Source organism: Cetorhinus maximus, chromosome 24 (assembly GCF_964194155.1).
Source record: "Cetorhinus maximus chromosome 24, sCetMax3.hap1.1, whole genome shotgun sequence".
Lineage (NCBI taxonomy): Eukaryota > Metazoa > Chordata > Chondrichthyes > Lamniformes > Cetorhinidae > Cetorhinus > Cetorhinus maximus.
The window spans coordinates 49,156,683-49,176,666 of record NC_135902.1 but is presented as its reverse complement, the minus strand read 5'-3'; the positions used below and the strand labels follow the sequence as shown (position 1 = coordinate 49,176,666).

The 19,984-nt window shown below is 40.4% G+C and overlaps 1 protein-coding gene across 1 annotated transcript in view; it reads right to left on the bottom strand.

Annotated features, from left to right (window-relative positions):
- LOC144699885 (platelet endothelial cell adhesion molecule-like) overlaps nt 1–19,984 on the bottom strand; it is a 73,712-nt gene that overhangs the window by 7,865 nt on the left and 45,863 nt on the right. The window contains exons 9-12 of the mRNA XM_078571233.1: nt 13,886–13,996; nt 13,756–13,777; nt 13,197–13,237; nt 7,127–7,189 (exon numbers count right to left, since the gene is read on the bottom strand). Of these exons, the coding sequence (XP_078427359.1) occupies nt 7,127–7,189; nt 13,197–13,237; nt 13,756–13,777; nt 13,886–13,996 (237 nt within the window). The remainder of the gene's footprint in view (nt 1–7,126; nt 7,190–13,196; nt 13,238–13,755; nt 13,778–13,885; nt 13,997–19,984) is intronic.

Genomic DNA, 19,984 nt, shown 5'->3' with positions numbered 1-19,984 from the left:
TACATCACTTCTTTTAATTTGATACCATCCTTAACTTCCTGAGCTAGCATGGATGGCGCATCCTTGTAGAGTCTTTTTTCTCAATGTAATATATCTTTGTTGAGAGTTATAAAATATCTCCTTAAATGCCTGCGACTGCTTCTCTACCATCTTATCTTTTAGCCTATTTTCTCAGTCTACTTTAGCCGATTCTGTCTTCATACCCTTGTATTTTAAGGCACTAAATTTAGACCCACATTTCTCACCCTCAAACTGATTGTGTCTATCATGTCATGGTCACTTTCACCTATAGGTTCCTTTACTATGAGGTAATTTATTAATCCTGTCGTATTACACATTACCAGGTCCAAAATAGCATGTTCCCTGGTTGGTTCTAGAACATAGTGTTCTAAGAAACCTCCCTGAATATGTTCTTGGAACTCATCCTGCAGACTACCTTTGCCAATTTGATTCATCCAATCTAAATGAAAATTAAAATCTCCCACAATTATTGCAGTGCCTTTCTTACAAACCCCAATTATTTCTTTATTTATACTCTGTCCTACAGTGTAGCTACTGTCAGGGGACCTATAAACCATTCCCACCAGTTACTTCTTTCTTTTGCTCTTCCTTATCTCCACCCAAATCGATTTTACATTTTGATCCTCCGAATCAAGATCATTTTCACTATTGCATTGACCCCATCCTTGATTAACATAGCTACCCAACTCCCTTTTCCTTTTTTCCCGTTCTGCTGAAATGTTAAATACCCTTGAATATTCAGGTTCCAGCTGTGGCCACTTTGCAACCGTGTCTCTGTAATGGCTATCATAATGTGGTTATTCAATTCTATTTGTGCTACCAATTCATCCATCTTGTTACAAATATTGCATGTATTCAGATTAAGAGCCTTTAATTCTGTCTTTTTACCATTTTTTCCCACTCTACCTTGCCAGTGCTGTCACAATTGACAGGCCAGCCATGTGTTTCTTTGTTTCCTATCTCCTAGGTGGATACAGAGCTAGCAGAGTCTGACCTCTGACTCTCTCCCTTACTGAGGGTTGACCCAGCTGGGCTACCAAATCCAACCAGCTACTGCTCTCCCCAGAGTGGCAGACAGCTCCAAGTAAATTTACATGCAGAGCACCATTTGAACATACCATGTGGTGTGAATACCTGCTGGAATTATCTGAAAGTGTTAATTTATCTAATTATCTTGATCTGATAATGTTGGCAGTTTTGATGGCAAGCTCATTACTATTCAAAAGAACTCACTTCGACACTTAGCAGCACTATTTTTCAAATGGCTTCAGTCTGTTAAGGTGTTTTTGACAGTGCTATCAAGCACCACATTCGAAAATAAGCTGTTAACAGTGCTCAGTTCGGGTTCTGCCATGGCTACTTGGCCCTAGACCTTATTTCAGCCTTGGTTCAAATATTGATAAGAGAGCTGAATTCCACAGGTGATGTAATAGTGAATATCCTTGAGATCAAGGCAGCATTTGACTGAATGTGGCATCAAGAAGCCCAAGTGAAATTGAAGCCAATGGGAATCGGGGGAAACCCTCCATTGGTTGTAGTCATACAAAAGAAGATGGTTGTTGTTGTTGAAGGTCAATCATCTCAGCTTCAGGGCATCACTACAGGAGTTCCCCAGGGTAGTGTCCTAGACCCTACCATTTGCAGAAGTTTCGTCAGAGATCTTCCCTTCATCAATTCAGAAGTGGGGATGTTCTTTGATGATTGCACTGAATTCAGTACCACTCGCACCTCTTCAGATACTGAGGGAATCTGTGCCTGCAGGCACCATGACCGAGACACCATTCAGGCTTGGGCTGATAAGCGGTAAGCAACATTCATATCACACAAATGCCAGATAATGATTATCTCCAACAACAGAGAAATCTAACCACCTCCCTTTGACATTCAATGGCATTACCATTGCTGGAACCCCTACAATCAACTTCCTGGAGATTACTATCAACTAAAAGCTTAACTGGACCAGCCATATAAATACAATAGCTAGAAGATCAGGTCAGATGCTGGGAATTTTACGATGATTAACTTGCCTCCAGACTCCCCAAAGTCTGTCCACCATCTACAGGGCACAAGTCAGGAATGTGATGCAATAACCACCACTTGCCTGAAGGAATGCAGCTCCAACACTTAAGTTTGGCACTTTTCAGGGGAAAGAAGCCTGCTTGATCAGCACCCCCGCCACCACCTTAAAACATTCACTCCCGCCATTACTGGCACACAGTTGCAGCAGTATGTATCCACTACAAGATTCACTACAACGGCCAAGCCTCCAACAGCATCTTCCAAACCTGAAACCTCTACTACCTAGAAGGACAATGCAGCAAACATATAGGAACACCACCTGCAACTTCATCTCCTAGCCACATAAAATCCTTCACTGTCGCTGGATCAAAAGCATTGAATTCCCTCCCTAGTAGCACTGTGGGTGTACCTACACCACATGGACTACAGCAATTCAAAAAGGCAGCTCCCCAGCACCTCCTCAAGGGAATTAGAAATGTGGACCTTGCCAACAATCCATGAACAAATAATAAAAAAAAGGAACCAAATAAGGTACTAGGACTTTGTGCATAAACATTTTAGAATCTTGGATTTGACCATGTCAAAACCACGTTATAGCTTAAATCAAGAATTCATTCCAGGTTAAATAGACAAGGAATCCAAATTATGGCTTAAAAGTTGATACAAAGACTGATTTTTTAAAGCTTTATAAAAGGTGATCATTTAACAGTTGAAGGACCTCTTATATCATTATGATTTTCTCTTATTTCAGTAGCTGACTAAAAGCAGGGGCCCAAATTTCTGTTGGTCTCCTGCCAATTCCAGCAGGAGTGAAATAGAACCTATTGGAAAGCAGGAGTACCTCTGCTATTTGTGGAATTTCCTGGCCTGCTTTGTAGGAGCGAAACTTTACTAGGTCAATGTCACTGGAGCATGGACCCAGAGGTGGGGGCTTCCTATAACTGGAGTACCGATTTTCCAGGCTCATTTAGGATGTGGTTTAGTGCTTCTGGTGATCACGCCCAATGACATGAGATATATTGGCTTTGATGGGCATAAGTAGACCCCACCAGCGTAAGGGGTTCAGGCCAGGCAAGCAGTCCAGACAACTGCCTCTCCCTTCCCCAGGGAATGATAATGTTGTTTTTAATTTATTGATTGGTCCTTTACTTGAGTTAAAGTGAGGGCATGGATGGGATGGAGGAATGCATTTGTTCTGGGAATCCAGTCCGTATGGCAGACGGGTGTCACTTCTTCTGGCTGCTTAGGCATTTGGGTTCTGAAGATGTGCTCACAGTGACATGGGTAGCTGACTGCTCCATTCAAGTCAGTTGTTCACTGAATGACCTTGTAAATTTTGGTAGGGTTGGTTCTGGCAAACATGGCTGGATTGTGCCTCAGTCCTAGGGCTAAATTATTGAAGTACCAGTATTGAAAATAATAGTGTTAGACAACATCAGCCTGGTAACTCAAGAGGTGGAAGATTGAATTTCCATTTAGCCTGGATTCTTGAATGATAATCCTTTGAAGCCATTGAGAACAGCAATATTTCTGAGAAAAATTGGGTCATATGTTGGCACAGTGCAATGGTACTAAAATGGATGATCTGGTAATTTTTTTGGCTATTTGTGGGCCCTTGCTTGCACAAATCAGCTGCCATGTTTCCTAAATTATATATTGACTACACTTCCAAAATGGGTATTGGCTGTAGGTTGATTTGGGATGTTCTGAGGTTATGAATGGTCCTGTAAAAAAGCAAGTTCTTGCTTTACATAGTTTTATTCTCCATCATGTTTTGCACCTTATCTGGCAGTCAGCTACTGAGTGCCATTTATAGAGGACTGGGAGCATCACACCTGGTGACTAGTCTCCAGATAAAGATTTATGGAGGTTTTCATACATTACTTGGTGAAGCACTCGTAATAGGCAGTCCTGCTAATGTATTATAGTTTTGTACCTGTTTTAATTAGTATCTGAAGCAGCTAATTATGTAACAAGATTGTGTTAACCATACTCATGACCAGATGTAAACACTTCTGTAATCATACTTTATACTCTAGCGGAACTAAAAAGTAGTTTACTAACAATTTTTTTGGTTACTGTATTCTCCTTTTCTGTGCAATTTCTTCATTGGTAAATAATTTAAAATTTGCACCACATAGAAGCAACTCCTGTACTGCTGATTGGGTCAGTTATCTTACAGTGCATGAAAAAACTCCAACTCTGGGACAGGGGACCATGCATCATGAAGAACAGTGGTTTGTGTCAAGTATAAATTTAAGTGTAAATGATCACTGATTATGAAACAGTATTAACTAATTAATAAAAACAAAAATATTACATTGATTCCAAAAACCCTGAATTTTGCCTGAAGCCTCCATTTTTTGGGGCAGAATTCAAGCAATGCATCATTAGCATGTGGCTAACCATTGATGTTTTCAATTTTGGGATGGGAGAAAGAGGGGGTGGGGGCAAACTGGATGCTAGAAGATTGACTGTCTGTTATACAACTTGCCTAATTTTATTTTACATGATATCCAGTGAGAGAATCCAGAACGTGGGGATATAACCTTAACATGAAAAGGCAAATCAGGAAGCACCTTTTCACACAAAGGGTAGTGGACATCTGGAACTCTCTTCCCCCAAAATGTTGTGGATATTTGAGTGAATTGAAATTTTCAGGACTGAAATTGATAGATTTTTGTCAAGTAAGGGTATCAAAGTATTTGGAGCAAATGGAAATAGAAATCAGCCATGATCTAGTCTAAGGGCAGACCAAGCTGAATTACCTACTTCTGTTCCTATGTAGTGTGGGACACACTATTCAATAGTACTAGGAAAAGGCAGCAAGAAAAGAAATAGTAGACAAGACAGAAGCACTGTAAATGGACCATAGTTGCAAAGGACATAGGCATTGGTGTTTTGTTAGACGGTCTCCACCCTTTTTACTGGAATAGATGGTGTCTCTGTTCATTGTGAGTGCTCATCATATATTGGGTTGTCTTGTCAATTGGAAGGAACTTGATTGGGTTGTTCCTGTGCAAGGGGCTATGGCATTTTTGTAAAGTGGTTTATGATTAATCTTTGTCAGCTTTATGAGCATGTTGCTGCTCGAGATGTGGGTGAATCTGCAGGCTGTGCTTTTTGGCCTGGCTTCTGTATGGGCCTTTTCCCATTCCTCCTAAAAGGTAATGTCTCAACATGGCCTTCTGCATGATTTATAATTTTGTAGTACATGATAGTTTTGGAGATCTTTGAGGGGCTACAGAGCAGGACGCCCCTCTAACAAAGTCACGAATAGGTATCACTATCCATGAGTATAATGGGTATTCCTGTTTCCCCATCCTCTGATGGCTGTCTATTCTGGAAAGAAGGATGCTACAAGTGACTGACAAAGAAAAGGGGTTGTGGCCAGGTACCTGGCATCTACTACAACAAATTGCATTTATACGGTGCCTTTAATGGAATAAAATATCCCGAGGTACTCCAAAAGAGCGTTACCAAATAATATTTGGTACCAAGTAACATGGGGCAGAAATTTCTTCCAATTGGGAGAGTTGAGTGAGGGCAGGTGGGAGTGGGCGCGAACCCGATCAGTGCCCACGATCGGGGCCGCGCTGCAATTTTACGTTGGCGGGCCAATTAAGGCACAGAGATGCCTCAGGGAGATTAGCTTAAGGTTTAAACATTTAAATAAAGGAAAGAAAATATTTTAAGACATGTCCCCTCATGTGACATGTCAATGAATTTTTTCAAGATTTTTTATTTAATTAATAAACCCTTCATGAAACCTCATCCTGCCCATGGATGAGGTTTCATGAAAAATGTGAAGGCCACCTGGGCTCTTTGCCTGCCCACCAATCTTAAGGTTAGACAGGCAGCCCTATTAATAGGTTTAATGACTATTTAAATGGCCTTAATAGGCCTTTGATAGTTTGGCAGGTGCGCAGCCAACTCAGCTGCGTGCCTGCCGAACTGAAAATCTAAGTGACGCATGGTGATGTCGGGATGCCCGCCCAACATCACTGTGGGATCCTTGCCAGTCTGTAAGTATCTGGGCCGTTTCCTGCTGTTGTTCTTGCCTTCCATACAGGATGAATTCATTTGCTGTTGCAAAGCAAGCCTGAATAACCTGCTGGATTCTTACTTATTTGACAGATGTCCCTGTAGCACTTTGAAAGGATCCAGCAACATAATAACCTATACTGTTATAGGTTACTATGACAGATAGTCATAATAACTACAGATAGATAGTTTGAAAATCTTTTTGCAGGAAGCGACAGAGATTCACAATGGCCTTCTTGGTGATCAACCTCAGACATTTCTAGGAAAATGTACCCTTCTGTCCTGTATCTTGCTGCGATGCAAGCATATTTTTCACTGCTTCTACTGGTAGGATTCGACCTTTTTCTCCATCTCAGATAATCGACTGAATACCCCATGGTAGCCTTATATCAGACAAGGTACTTGAATAGTTTGAGGTGGAGAAGTTCTTAAATAAATGCCCTCATTGATGCTCCACTCAAAATAAATAGGAAAGTGACTATGAAGACTATCAAAAGTTCCAAAAAAATGTTATCATGGTGTAGGTCATTAAGTTCAAATGATTGTGTGACAGCAGGCCATCCTTTTGCTCCAACCTCAATTGCATTGGAAGTTCTGGGACCAAAGACACACATCCAAATGCACACATTTATGAGGTTTGTAGCGGAGAACAGCAAAACAATTCTGCCTTCAATTCAGCCCCATTGAAATGTTACAGAGAAGCTGAAGAACTTTCAGAACGGAAGCATTTTCACCTGCTTTGTGCTTGGCTAGTGCCTGTGTTTCAGGTTCACAGAAGCAAAATATCAACCTTTTATTGTCTTCACTTTTGATCAGAAATATGCAACCTTTAAATTGTATTCCTTTTTTCCCAGTTGTTGAAAACAGCATTACAATTGCTGAGGTTCTCAGAAAACAGTAAAACACTGCAGGATGATTGAAGGTGGGTTTAGGATTAACTGGAGTGAGATAGTTTTAGTATACCAAGAACATACCGAATTAAGTATACTGCAATATGAAATAAATAAGAAACATTGGAAACAAGCACTTGAAAATATTTTACCATTTCTTTTAAGTGACAGGATGTTAGTGTAGTCCACTTCGTGATCCCTGTCTGAATCAGCTTCTGTAAATATATAACTTGCTATTAGAGATATGCTGATGCAAAGTCTATTTGAATACTTTGCAATGTGACAATATATCAGTTAAAGCACTCTGCTAAATCACCATATTTTAGTGACTGTCTAAGCACAAGATTGTGCAAGACATTTCCAGATGATACCAGTCTATTAACCCCAGAGGTGAAATTTTGATTTTTGGATCCTTAGCTGATATTTGAACTTGGAATTATCCATAGGTGGGTAGCTGGCTGAAGGACTTTGTTAATGCAGAATACAGCCACTGTGCATATCGTTTTGCATGGCAGGTTTGGAGCAATGTCCCCAGAAGGCTCTGTGTGAGCCTGTTGCTCCACCATCCCAGATATGGTAATTTTTTAAATCCTAAAATGGAGTCTTCTAGAATTTTTCTATACATCAGGCATGTCAGGAATAAATAAACTGTGCTCAATTGATTTGATCTACAAACAATAGTGCTGGTGTTCAAACCTATACATTTCTGTCCAGCAGGTAATCAGCTAATTCTTGCCCTGATGAGCCAAAGAGGCAATGTCATTAGGAGCAAAATATTTGCAAGAACAGTTTGAAGGATAGTTGCCCTCGATTGTTTTAGCACACCTAATAAGAGCTGGTAATCGAGCAGCATTAACAGAGAGTTGGAACAATGCGACTCCATGGTTAATGTATTGATAACGATAAAAGGAATGTTCAATGCATTCCATATGGTTTACTTTCAATGAATGGTCCTGATTGTGCATTACAATTCTCTAATTTCAATGTCAATGTCTTTCTTGTTATGCAAAATGAAGAAAACTTCCACTAAAAAATAAAATAAATGAAATCATCTGTAAGCCAGGAAGAACTTTAGGATTTTGGGTGTTGATAATTACCATTTTTTTGCCACACTATATAAACCATCTTGGAAGTTTAACACTTAATTTGTGACAAATGCACCTGCTAGCAACAACATCATCAAGAGTACATTCTATACATTTTCCTGATGTAGAGTTTTCATGTTATTCTTTAATCTTCTACTGTGCCTGCCACCCCCCCAACCAAAGCAAAAATACAACCTTGAGTAGCATACATCAAACAAGAAATAGTACAGAATAAGGGACTTTTAACACAAAGTTAACTGTTTTCAGTTGCCTAAAAATTGTGGCACTAATCCATTGTCCCCTGGTTCTTTTTTTTACATAAGAAATAGGAGCAGGAGTAGCCCTTCGAGCCTGCCCTGCCAGTCAATAAGATCATGGCTGGTCTTGACTCCCTTGTCAGTCAAAAATTTGTCTAACTCAGCCTTGAACATATTAAATGACCCAGCCTCCACTGCTCACTGGGGGAGAGAATTCCAAACAGTAACAACCTTCTGAGAGAAAAAAATTCCTCCTCGCTGCTTTAAATGGGAGACCCCTTATTTTGAAACTGTGAGCTCTAGTTCTAGATTCTCCCATGAGGGGAAACATTGTCTCAACATCTATCCTGTCAAGCCCCCTCAGAATCTTATATGTTTCAATAAGATCACCCCTCATTCTTCTAAACTCCAATGAGTATAGGCCCAACCTGCTCAACCTTTCCTCAAAAGACAACCCCTTCATCCCAGGAATCCGCCTAGTGAATCATCGCTGAACTGCGTCCAATGCAAGTATGTTCCTCTAAGTAAGTTGACCAAAACTGCAAACAGTACTCTAGCTGTGGTCTCACCTTGTACTGTTGTAGCAAGACTTCCCTATTTTTATACTCCATTTCCCTTGCAATAAAGGCTATCATTCCGTTTGTCTTAATTACTTGCTAGACCTGCATGCTGGCTTTTTGTGACACTTAGGTCTCTCTGCACTGCAGCATTCTACAGTCGATCTTTAATTAAATACTACTCTGCTTTTCTATGCTTCCTACCAAAGTGGACAACCTGACATTTTCCCACATTATTCTCCATGTGACAAAATTTTTGCCCACTCACGTAACCTATCTATATCCCTCTGCAGACTCTTTGTATTCTCTTCACAACTTGCTTTCCCACCTATCTTTGCATCATCAGCAAATTTGGCTACAATACAGTCAATCCCTTCATCCAAGTCATTTATATAGATTGTAAATAGTTGAGGTGTCAGTACTGATCCCTGCAGTACTCCACTAATTACTGTTTACCAACCTGAAAATGTCCATTTATCCTGACTCTGTCTCCTGAGGGGACCATTTCCTGCACTTCTGCCCTCAGCCTTTCCCCTCCTAGAACCTCAATAGGGTTCCACCCCACCAGCCTCCAAATTCAAAGGGTCATCCTCTGCCACTTCCACCATCTCCAGCATAATGCCACCACCAAACACACCCACCTCTCCCTTCCCTGTCACCGTTCTGAAGGGACTGTTCCCTCCACGACACCCTGATTCACTCCTCTATCACTCCCAAAACCTCGTCCCCTTCCCATAGCACCTTCCCATGCAGTTGCAGGAGGTGCAACACCTGTCCTTTTATCTCCTCCCTCCTCACTGTTCCAGGCCCCAAACACTCCTTCTAGGTGAAGCAGGGATTTGCTTGTACTTTCAATTTAGTCTTCTATATTTGCTGCTCACAATGCGGTCTCCTCTACACTAGGAAGACCAAATGCAGACTCTGTGATCACCTCTGCTCAGTCCGCAAGCATGATCCAGACCTGGTTGTTTGCCATTTTAATTCACCACCTTGCTCTTATGCTCATTTCTGTCCTCCGCCTGCTGCAATGTTCCAGTGAAGCCCAATGCACGCTGGAGGAACAGCACCCCATCATCTGATCAGGCACTTTACAGCCTTCTGCACTCAAACATTTAAGTTCAACAACTTCAGACCATGAATTCTGTCCTTCATTTTGATCCTTTCTTTTTGCCCAGTGCCAATCTTGTTTTCATGTTTTTGCTTCAGAGCTGTTCTTTCTTCTGCCATGAAAACTTACTGCGGACCAATGCTTTGTTTCTTTACTACAAGCATTACCACTCCCTTTGCCTTTTGTTCTAAGACATATTAGTTATTTAATCTCTCCCGCTGTCTAACCCATCCCTAGCCTTCTCTTTTGTTCTACCTGACCCTCCCCATTTTTTAAAAGCATAAAACCCATCTACTTCTCTTTACTTCTGAAGAAGAGTCATTTTGGACTCGAAACATGACCTCTCTTTCTCTCTCCACAGATGCTGATAGACATGCTGAATTTTATCAGCACTTTCTGTTTCTATTTCAGATTTCCAGCATCCTCAGTAGTTTGCTTTTATGTAAGTATTGATAAATTTGATTAGTTGCTTTGCAGAACAATATTACTGCGGTTAAGGCTGTATAAATATTGCCCATAGAATGCAACTGATCGAGGTTGAATAACATACATTGTAATGAGTTTAAAATAAAGTACTCTAGGGATGTGAAGCAATACTGTAATACACTATTTATTGTCTATCCACAGTTATCTATGAGTATTAAGGTGAACTCATTCCATCATTTCTGAAGATCTTACACCTGTAAACATAATTTATTTGCCTTGCTGTTCAATCAATATGTCAGAATCCACTTGGTTGAATCCTGCAAACATAGAATTTCAGTCAATATTATTGAAGGAACATTGATCTTGAGTTATTGTGAACTGAGTTTCAATGCCAAGTATTATCTTTTTTAAACAATACAATTTCTCCTCTGATTGCAGGAGATTCCACAAAGATGTTGGGATATAGATGGCAGATATAGTTCTAAGCAGAAAAATTTGGTGATGCAGACTTTTGAGTTAAGAACCATGAAGGAAATATGCCCTGAGTGGAAAGAACCAAGGATGGGCAATAAATGCTGGCCTAGGCAGCAATGCCCACATCCTGTGAAAGAATAAATAAAATAAAAGATTGTTAACAGACTTGAGGAACAGCGAAATCCTGAGGTTCAGGTGCACAAATTTTTAAGATGCAAGTGTAGGTAGAAAAAACTATTAACTTTACATTTGACCAATCCAAGCGGATTGACTCTTGATTGGCCCAGGGAATTGAACCAGGGAATAGCTGTCGCATATTTTGTTTAGTTGAAAAAGGCACAATGTGTGTACATGTTCCTTCTGTCTGTAAAAGAAACAACATGTGACAGCTATTTCCTGGTTCATTCCTCAGGGCAATATCTGGACCAATCAGTCAACCTGTCTGGTTTGAATTTAACAAAGCTTGGCATTTAGCTGTCAGTTCTCAGTAAACTGGTGCATTCTCCATGGCAATGCCTCTACCAATCAGAGTCCATTGCCAACCAATCAGTACTCTCTTCTTGTGCATTATAAATTGCAGTTCCCTTTACAATTTGGTGTTCTTGCAAATTGTCCTGATGAGTGCAAGACAAAATGCTTCGACAGCATCTGTCATTTTTCAGCAATACATAACTGATTATAATCATTCTGTGTAGTTTTAAGTTATTTTCTTTCACTAGCTTGAACAATGGCCATTAATACATTTTTATCTTTACTCAGCAGCAAGAAGTAATTTTATAAAATCTATTATTGTGAGGAATTTCTGAGCAGCTTTTTGTGTTTCTTACTTGGTGTATAATTTTTCCGATTTTACTATAAATGACCTCCATACTTTCTCTCAGAGATCCTAGAAATACGATGCAAATATTTTGGGTTTTTTGCAAGGGAAAAGGCCTTGTACAATAAGATTGCTCATGGTCATTTCCAGGCAATGAAATTATACAATTGCTTTATTGACTATATTCAGTTGATTTTTAAACTTTTTCTTCACATGCAGTCCAGTTATCTTTGCATGTCTATGTATTAGAATACTCCTTTTTGTGGACACCTTGTATGATCAACATATTCTAAAATGAATCATTCCATATCATAGAATAGGAAGCTGCAAGTCTAACAGCATGCAAAATGTTAACTCTGTTTCTCTCTCCACAGATGCTGCTAGACCTGCTGAGTTTTTCCAGCATTTTCTGTTTTTGTTTCAGATTTCTAGCATCTGCAGTATTTTGCTTTTATTTTAGGAAGTTGCAGGGTTGTGCTGATAATGTTCCACACTGATCTCCTTGCCGATTACACTGTGTGCGCCAGCTCACAGGGTCTAATGGACAAGAAAATTGGCCAGAGAGCTCTCTGTTCATTTCAAATTGGTCTGTATTCTGGGGCTGGGCACAAGAACATGAAATATTCAAAGGACTCGCACATCTTTTTCTAACCTTTACACTGTTGTGGTGATAGATGAGCACCATATATGTATATAATGTGCTGAAGAATCAGCTCCAAGCAAAAATTAATATAAAGGGGGTAGAAGAAAAATTAAATGAACAGGTTTATGGTCATTTTTGTCCCCCTTTTCTTAATTTTTGCTTTTTCCCTGCTATCACCTGAGATTTTGAGAAATTTTGCTAGTTTTATTACCACCAATGCTTTTTCCAGTGAGAAAACTCATTTAGTTGAGTTTCTTGGAGGAAGAAATGGAAGACCAGATGTGTGAGAGATCAGGCTGTATCAGCAGCATTCTAGACGTTGCGGCTCAGTAGGTAGTGCCCCTGCCTCTGAACCAGAAGATCTGGATTCAAGTCCCACTCCAGGACTTGTTGGTCATGGAAGGAGCATTCAAGACATGGCTCAACAAGTTGATAATCAGCCTGAAAATCTTTCCAGTACTTCCCCAGTATTCCCCAAGGGGGAAAAAGTATGTTAAGATACAAAACAAACAAACAAATGGCAATCTGTGCCCATTCGCTCACACCTTTACACCTGCATCTATGGAAAGAGATGCAGATACTTCACTTCGGAAGGGAGTTAGCATACCCCAGCTCTCAAGGTAGGCTGTGACAGCTTAAAGTTCTTGAAGATTGACGGCTCCGGTTTTTGCAGGGCTAACAATGGAGTGGTGGAAATTGTCCAGCAATTTGTGGTGATTCACAACTCACAATGTATCACTTCCTTGCTATCAATTTTTTTACATACTATTAGTGGTGTGCATTAAACATAACATAATTTGTCCTGCTTTATTAATATCTTACTACTATGTTACATGAATAATCAAGTAGATTTACCTTGGTTATGTTGCAAGGATCCTATCTGACATGTTTCATACCTGCAATTAAATTAAAAAATGAAATATATCAGCTGATATTTGTTGAACTGCTTGTAAATCCACTGCAATTAAAAAGACTCCTTAATTTTTATCATTAAGAACTAGATACAATCTTTAGTCAACTTGTGGAAATCTAAGGAAAACGATAAAATTGAATCAACTTATAGACTAATATTAATCAGGATGAATACTGGCTCTCTGCCTCCAGTTTTTTCTCTATGAATTATTTTGCAATTCTTGCTACTATATCAATGGTTATGATTTGGATATCTGCTGTCTGCCTCTCATTTTTTGTTACACTCGTGGCATCATTCATTCAAATATACGATATGGTGGGAGCAACACAACTTTTAACAATACTGGAATAGCACAGAGTTGCTTTGCTTCTTTGAACAATGTGTAGAATTGTATTTGTGTATTACTCTTTTTTACTTTGTTTTTCAAAGAAGCAAAAGGACAAACAATTGTTTGAATAAGGAATTGGACAAGGTTTGATATGACTGTTTAAGAAATCTTACCTTTCATCTTCTTGGTTTTTATCTGTTGATCAAAATTTTTTAAAGGATAAAAATAAATATTGGATAACCAAGTTAGCAAAATATTTCAAATAATGATGAGCAAAGAATGTAACCATACAGAGAGACACACCTTTATTATTCTTGGACCGCTGTTTATGATATCGGACGCATAACACTGTTATTACTATTGCTATTGACACCGCTGAAACTAGGGCCAATCCATATATCCACCATTGAGCACCTGTAGGGAAAGAAAGATGTTTTATTTCGCAAGCTTCTTATGGCTTATGTTCTGCTACTTGTCACATTAATAAAGCATCTTTGTTTGCAGGAGGGTGTATAAATATATGAAGAAAATATTGTAGGGTGAATCCTCTCTCTGTTACAACCTAACAGTTCCAGATTTTATTATTTTATACAATTTCATATTACCTATTTGTTCAACTCATTACTAAATTAAGATAAAACTGATAATTTTTTTAAAAAGCTGTATATTAGGTCTCAGCCCTATCGATAGTTCAGTGAGCTAAAAGACTTTGAGCAATTGGTCCATTAGCAAGACAGACCTTTGGATTTTTGCTCCCGGGTTGGATGGGCAGGATCGGGACAATTTCCGACTCCATGAGCCCGACCTTTAAAAGTGACTGCCAGGATATCGAATTTTTGGCCTGGGGCGCTGGGCTACATTAGGAGTTTGGACAGGTGACCCCAGAAGAAGTGAGGAGGCTGTTGGGTGTGAAGGCGATCTGGGCAGAAGGTCTTCCTTGGGACTCTGGCCCGGTGTCCAAAAATAAACAAAGCATCCCTCCAAACCTCACACCCACACAACTCCCCCGCACATCACCCATACCCCATTCATGCCAACCCATGCCACCTCATGTCCTGTACCCATCCCCATGACCCCTCATACTCTCCATGTCAACCTTTGCCCCTCTACCCACCTACATTGGCTCTTTATAGCCCCTATGCCAACTTGCTGCCAATGCATGCCCCCCATCCGCCACCTTTGCCCTTAGATCTACCATGCCAATTCACCCAGTATCTACCATGGGCAGATCTCAGGACCCATGTAGAGAAGAGATAAAATAAAGTTCTATGGCCGGGACTTTTACCTTGTTGGGCCGGTGCGTCGGGCAGGCCTAGGAGCGGTCGCCATACTGACCGCCGTCCGTGATTGGGACAGCTAGCATGAAATGTGTGCTGCAGCGCTCAGAGCTGCCGGGGTTGGAGCGGGAGGAGGGTGAGCATGGAAGTTTGCTCATGTGCGCCGGTGCGAGCAATGAAGCCTCCAAGGCACAGAGCTGCCTCAGGGAGCTGAAGATTTGAAAACTCAAAAATAAAAAAGTTACTACTGTTAAAAACAGTCACATGAGCAGGTTCATGTTATGAATGAAATTTTAAAATTTTAATTTAATTTTTAATTGCTGTTGGAAACCTCATCCCACCCGTGGATGAGGTTTCCCAAAGAATCAAACGGCTGCTTGGCCTTTTCATCTGCCCGCCAACCACAAGGTTGGATGGGCAGCGAAAGTTTCATTCAATTAATACTTTAATGGCCTTAATAGGCCTATTCATGCCTAGTTCTAACAGTTACAAAGAGCAACTGACCTCCACCACAGGGCACATTACCTCCTCCAAAGGGCTCCTGACCTTCCCCAAAGGTGTCCCAGGATCAGATCCAATGGGATACCTTACCTCTCCAAAGGATTACCCCAGCTATCCTAACGAGCTCACAAAGTTTAGGCCTGCTTTGACCAGATCTAATCTGCACACTTCAGGTTTCACATTCCTGGGCTACCAAAATCCGAGTTGTGGAGGCAGCTGATGATTTAACTAGCCAGCTGCCTCCCTAAACCGTTCATGTGTGAAACGTGAACTGTCTCCATTCTCGCCCCTTGCAAAAATGGAAAGTGTTGTGTTTGGGGTTGGGTCTTAGGATTTTTGGGCAGTTCTGCCATTTTTGCTACAATGAAGAGGCTGTCCACTATGGCAAAAATCTGTGCCCATCGTTTTCCTACTTCCAAAACGGTCCAACTACTGTGCTTCTGCGAGTACTAACATAACCACTGTTCAAAACTGTTGGAAAAGTCTCATCCAACTTCATCTTGTTAATTTTTACTTTAATAGCCCACGCCCCATTGATGTGTAAAGCCAGGTCTCCAGCTCCAATTAAGTCCCTCACCTGAGCTCTGATTATGTCCCTGGCATGGTCTAAATTCACCCACTCAGCTCTGATTACAGTTCCACTCTCTATTAAAATCTGCATCATGGCACTAATTAAAATTTCTCTTCTAAAAAGCTTCCTTCCTTTGATTACTTTCATTTCCAGCTCTGTTGATGTCTCCCTCCTCATGTCCCTTCTCATCTCCATTCTATCAGAAATCCCCATGCACAGATGCAATGTTGTGAAAAGTAGAGGGAAAAATAAAACTTTTGAAGGATGAAAAGATGAAGGAGGTGTGACCAAGAAGGAAAGACAAAGTGAAATACGCGAATAGTACAAATAAAAAATGAAAGTGAGGGGAGAGAAAAGTGAGCAGTGGGAGAGAGATGATAGTGAGGGAGGGAAGGGACATAGAAAACTATATGAAATTCTTTTAGATGTTTCTGAGATACATGGCAAGTTGTTTATAAATGCAATCTTTTTAAACTGTCAGCATGTCTCCATTTTTAGGAGAGAAGGGGAGAAAATTGAGAGGAAAATACAGAAAGTAAGGGCATCAGTATCTACTCTTAACCATGAAATCTGTATCTCTATTCTACACTTGAGTGATACTTGCATTCCTATTTCCTTGTGAGATTGGATTTAGACTGCAAAAGGCCATTTTCAAAATGGAGTTAAAAACTAGCAAGAACACACACTGCAGAAGAGGCCTTTCGGCCCATCGAGTCTGCACCGACACGAAACACCTCACCTACCTACTTAATCCCATTTACCAGCACTTAGCCCATAATCTTGAATGTTATGACATGCCAAGTGCTCATCCAGGTACTTTTTAAAGAATGTGAGGCAACCCGCCTCCACCACCCTCCCAGGCAGCGCATTCCAGACCATCACCACCCTCTGGGTAAAAAAGTTTTGCCTCACATCCCCCCTAAACCTCCTGCCCCTCACCTTGAACTTATGTCCACTCGTGACTGACCCTTCAACTAAGGGGAACAGCTGCTCCCTATCCACCCTGTCCATGCCCCTCATAGTCCTTAAGGAAATCACATTAAGAGTGGAATCAATCAGTTCTCCTTACCCAGGAGGGTGGCATTGAAAGGGGTGAAGGCAATAATTCAGGGGAATAAAGAAAAGAGGGAAGTTTGATTTGCCCCAAGCCTACTGTGTCTATATTGTAAAACATAAATGCTCGTGACTGGAGCAGAAACAATATTGATTTCACTTGGCCAATGTTGTTCACTACGCCACTTGTATATCTAGGTGTTAATTCCTGAAACCACAGGATGGTCTTAAAATGGCTGCTGAAGATCTGCCACAGCATAGAGAATGACCAGTGCCTCTGTTTCTGGAAAGGCCTTTCAAATTACATTTTTTTTAAACAAAGCGTATTCCTATGTAATCAATTACCTTGGGGTTTATTGCATAGTCTAAGACAGCTCCTTTAACTTTGAATTCCCCCTGCCACTGTAGCAGTGCTGTATGCCCTGGTTCTGGACTCCCCCACCATTGAGAACATCCTTCCTGCATCTACCCTGTCTAGACCTGTTAGAATTTTATAGGTTTCTATGAGATCCCCCTCATTCTTCTGAACTCCAGTGAATATAATCCTAAATGACTCAACCTCTCCTCATATGTTAGTTCCGCCATCCCAGGAATCAGTCGGGTAAACCTTCACTGCACTCCCTCTATAACAAGTACATCCTTCCTCAGATAAGGAGACCAAAACTGCACACAATATTCCAGGTGTGGTCTCACCAAGGTCCTGCAGCAAGACATCTCTGTTCCTGTACTTGAATCCTCTGGCTATGAAGGCCAATGTACCATGTGCCTTCTTTACCGTCTGTTGAACCTGCATGCTTACCTTCAGCGACTGGTGTACAAGGACACCCAAGTCTCGTTGCAAATTCCCCCCTCTCAACATGTCAGATATAATTCTGTCAGTTGCATATCATTACAATATGCTTGCTCATTTCTGGGCAGATGTATTGTATATCCCCGATCACCTCTAGTTGGAAATTCTAGAAGTGGCAGATTTTTTTCATCACTTTACTGGAGTTATTAAGCAGAAAATCTGGTCCCATACAGCAACTATTTATCCATTAATTGAAACCAAAAACTAACATTTCTATATTTTAATTTTATCACTTCCCCACCTGAAGACAGTGACTGAGGTTGGGCTTTACTTCCTTGGGTACTGATTGCTCTCTGGCACGTTGCTCAAGTTGTCCTCCTTTGTGCCTGATTCTGGACAGCAAGGGAGGATCAACAAGTTATTTAGAGGAGGACGAGATTACCACTGAGTCTGACAGTATCCTCACCTGATGTCTGGCCACATTTGGAGTTTTCCATATAGGTTACTGACTAGACATCAGGTGCATGAACACTGGTTGATTTTTGTTCTCTAGTTTGATAACATTGAGACCAGTGATAACACTACCACCACTGTCCCAATTAAGACATCCAATTCAATACTTAGTAGGAATTAAACCTGGGACTTTCCTGGTCTATAGGCTCAGTACTGTATTACTGTGATATATTTATCTGTTTGACCAAGGGGAACCCCACTATATTTAGGAACTTCCTTTTTAGTTCTTTATGTTTAAGTGTATGCATTGTGAGAAAGAAGTTGCCATTCACAGGCTTGTGGGTTGGTGCACTAAATGTGCAACTTTTAAAATTGGTAATATCTAGATAAATTTAGATTGAAACACTGCTGTTATCAATGAGTAACGCCTGTGCCTCTGAGTCAGAGGGTTGTGGGTTTGAATCTCATACCAGACAGTTGAGCACAAAATCTCTGCGGACATGGAGGAACTGCTGCACTGGCAGAGGTGCCATCTTTTGGATGATAAGTTAAATTGAAGTCCTGTCTGCCCTTTCTTTCAAGAAAGAGTTGGGGATTCTTCCCGGTGTTCTGGCCAGTTTTTATTCCTCATCCAACATAATTAAACCGATGATCTGATCACTGTCACATTACTGTTAATGGGACCTTACTGTTTGTAAATTGGCTACTAAATTAAAATAGTCTGCTAACATTGAAAGTTTGAAGTCGTGCGTGAAGAATAGCCACTTGGGTGGGATGGTAGAGAGCCACCAGTACCCATAGGATCACAGATATAAATGTGTCAGTATGGTCAACAGAGAAGGGAAAGCCATTACTTCTTAAGGTTGACATAAAAATCCAAATATTATTACTTCTCTTCTGAATTAGGATAACTGAAATTAGAATGTAAATATTGTATAATGAATAAAGTAGTCTGTCAAAACCCCATTGACACCTGTAACTGAGAATTAAGGTACATTGTGCATTTGGCATAAGCACACTTAAAATATGAAATGATATTCCATTATTGTGTTGCAAAGAAATTTGATTTTCAGCTTCACATTGGTACTCTCCAGAATGTTTCTTTGTCTCTACTGTTCTATTAAAAACTGCTGGTATTGCCTGCATTGTAGAGGCTGATTAGAGACTTGATTGATTCCGATACAGTGTGCAAGTGATTAGTAGAGTTCCTGTGCTTGTTATGCAGTGCAATGCCACAGTTTCTCTTAACTTCACCTCGGCAGAGTTCAACAAAGGATGGTGTGGACACTGGAACTGAAATGAAAAGAAGTGCTTATATGACATAGAGTAAATATTTAACTAGCAAAATAAATTCAAACATCACTTGAAGCTTAATCACTTGGTAACCTAGTAGGGGCCATTGTTCAGGATTGCTTGCTGGTTCTAAAATACAAGGAATTGTTAAAATGTGGTTAAACTGTAAGAATTCACAACATAATACAATACTAATTGATGGTCTGAGGTTGCTGAAGGAAAAAGAGTTTTACAAACTTGCATCATTCTCATAGCTTTCCCCACAGTAAGTCATGGTTTTATAAGGACAGGAAAATTATCTATTCTTTAAAGCTACAAGAATTCTGGTTTTGTGCTGCATACATCATGGAAGCCCTGGAGAAGGGAGTGTCCAAGCGTGAGGACATTGTTAATGATTGTGACGATATGATGAATGCAAGGACCATTCAGCAAGGCCAGCTTGCAGTGTTTTTTTTAATTGCTAA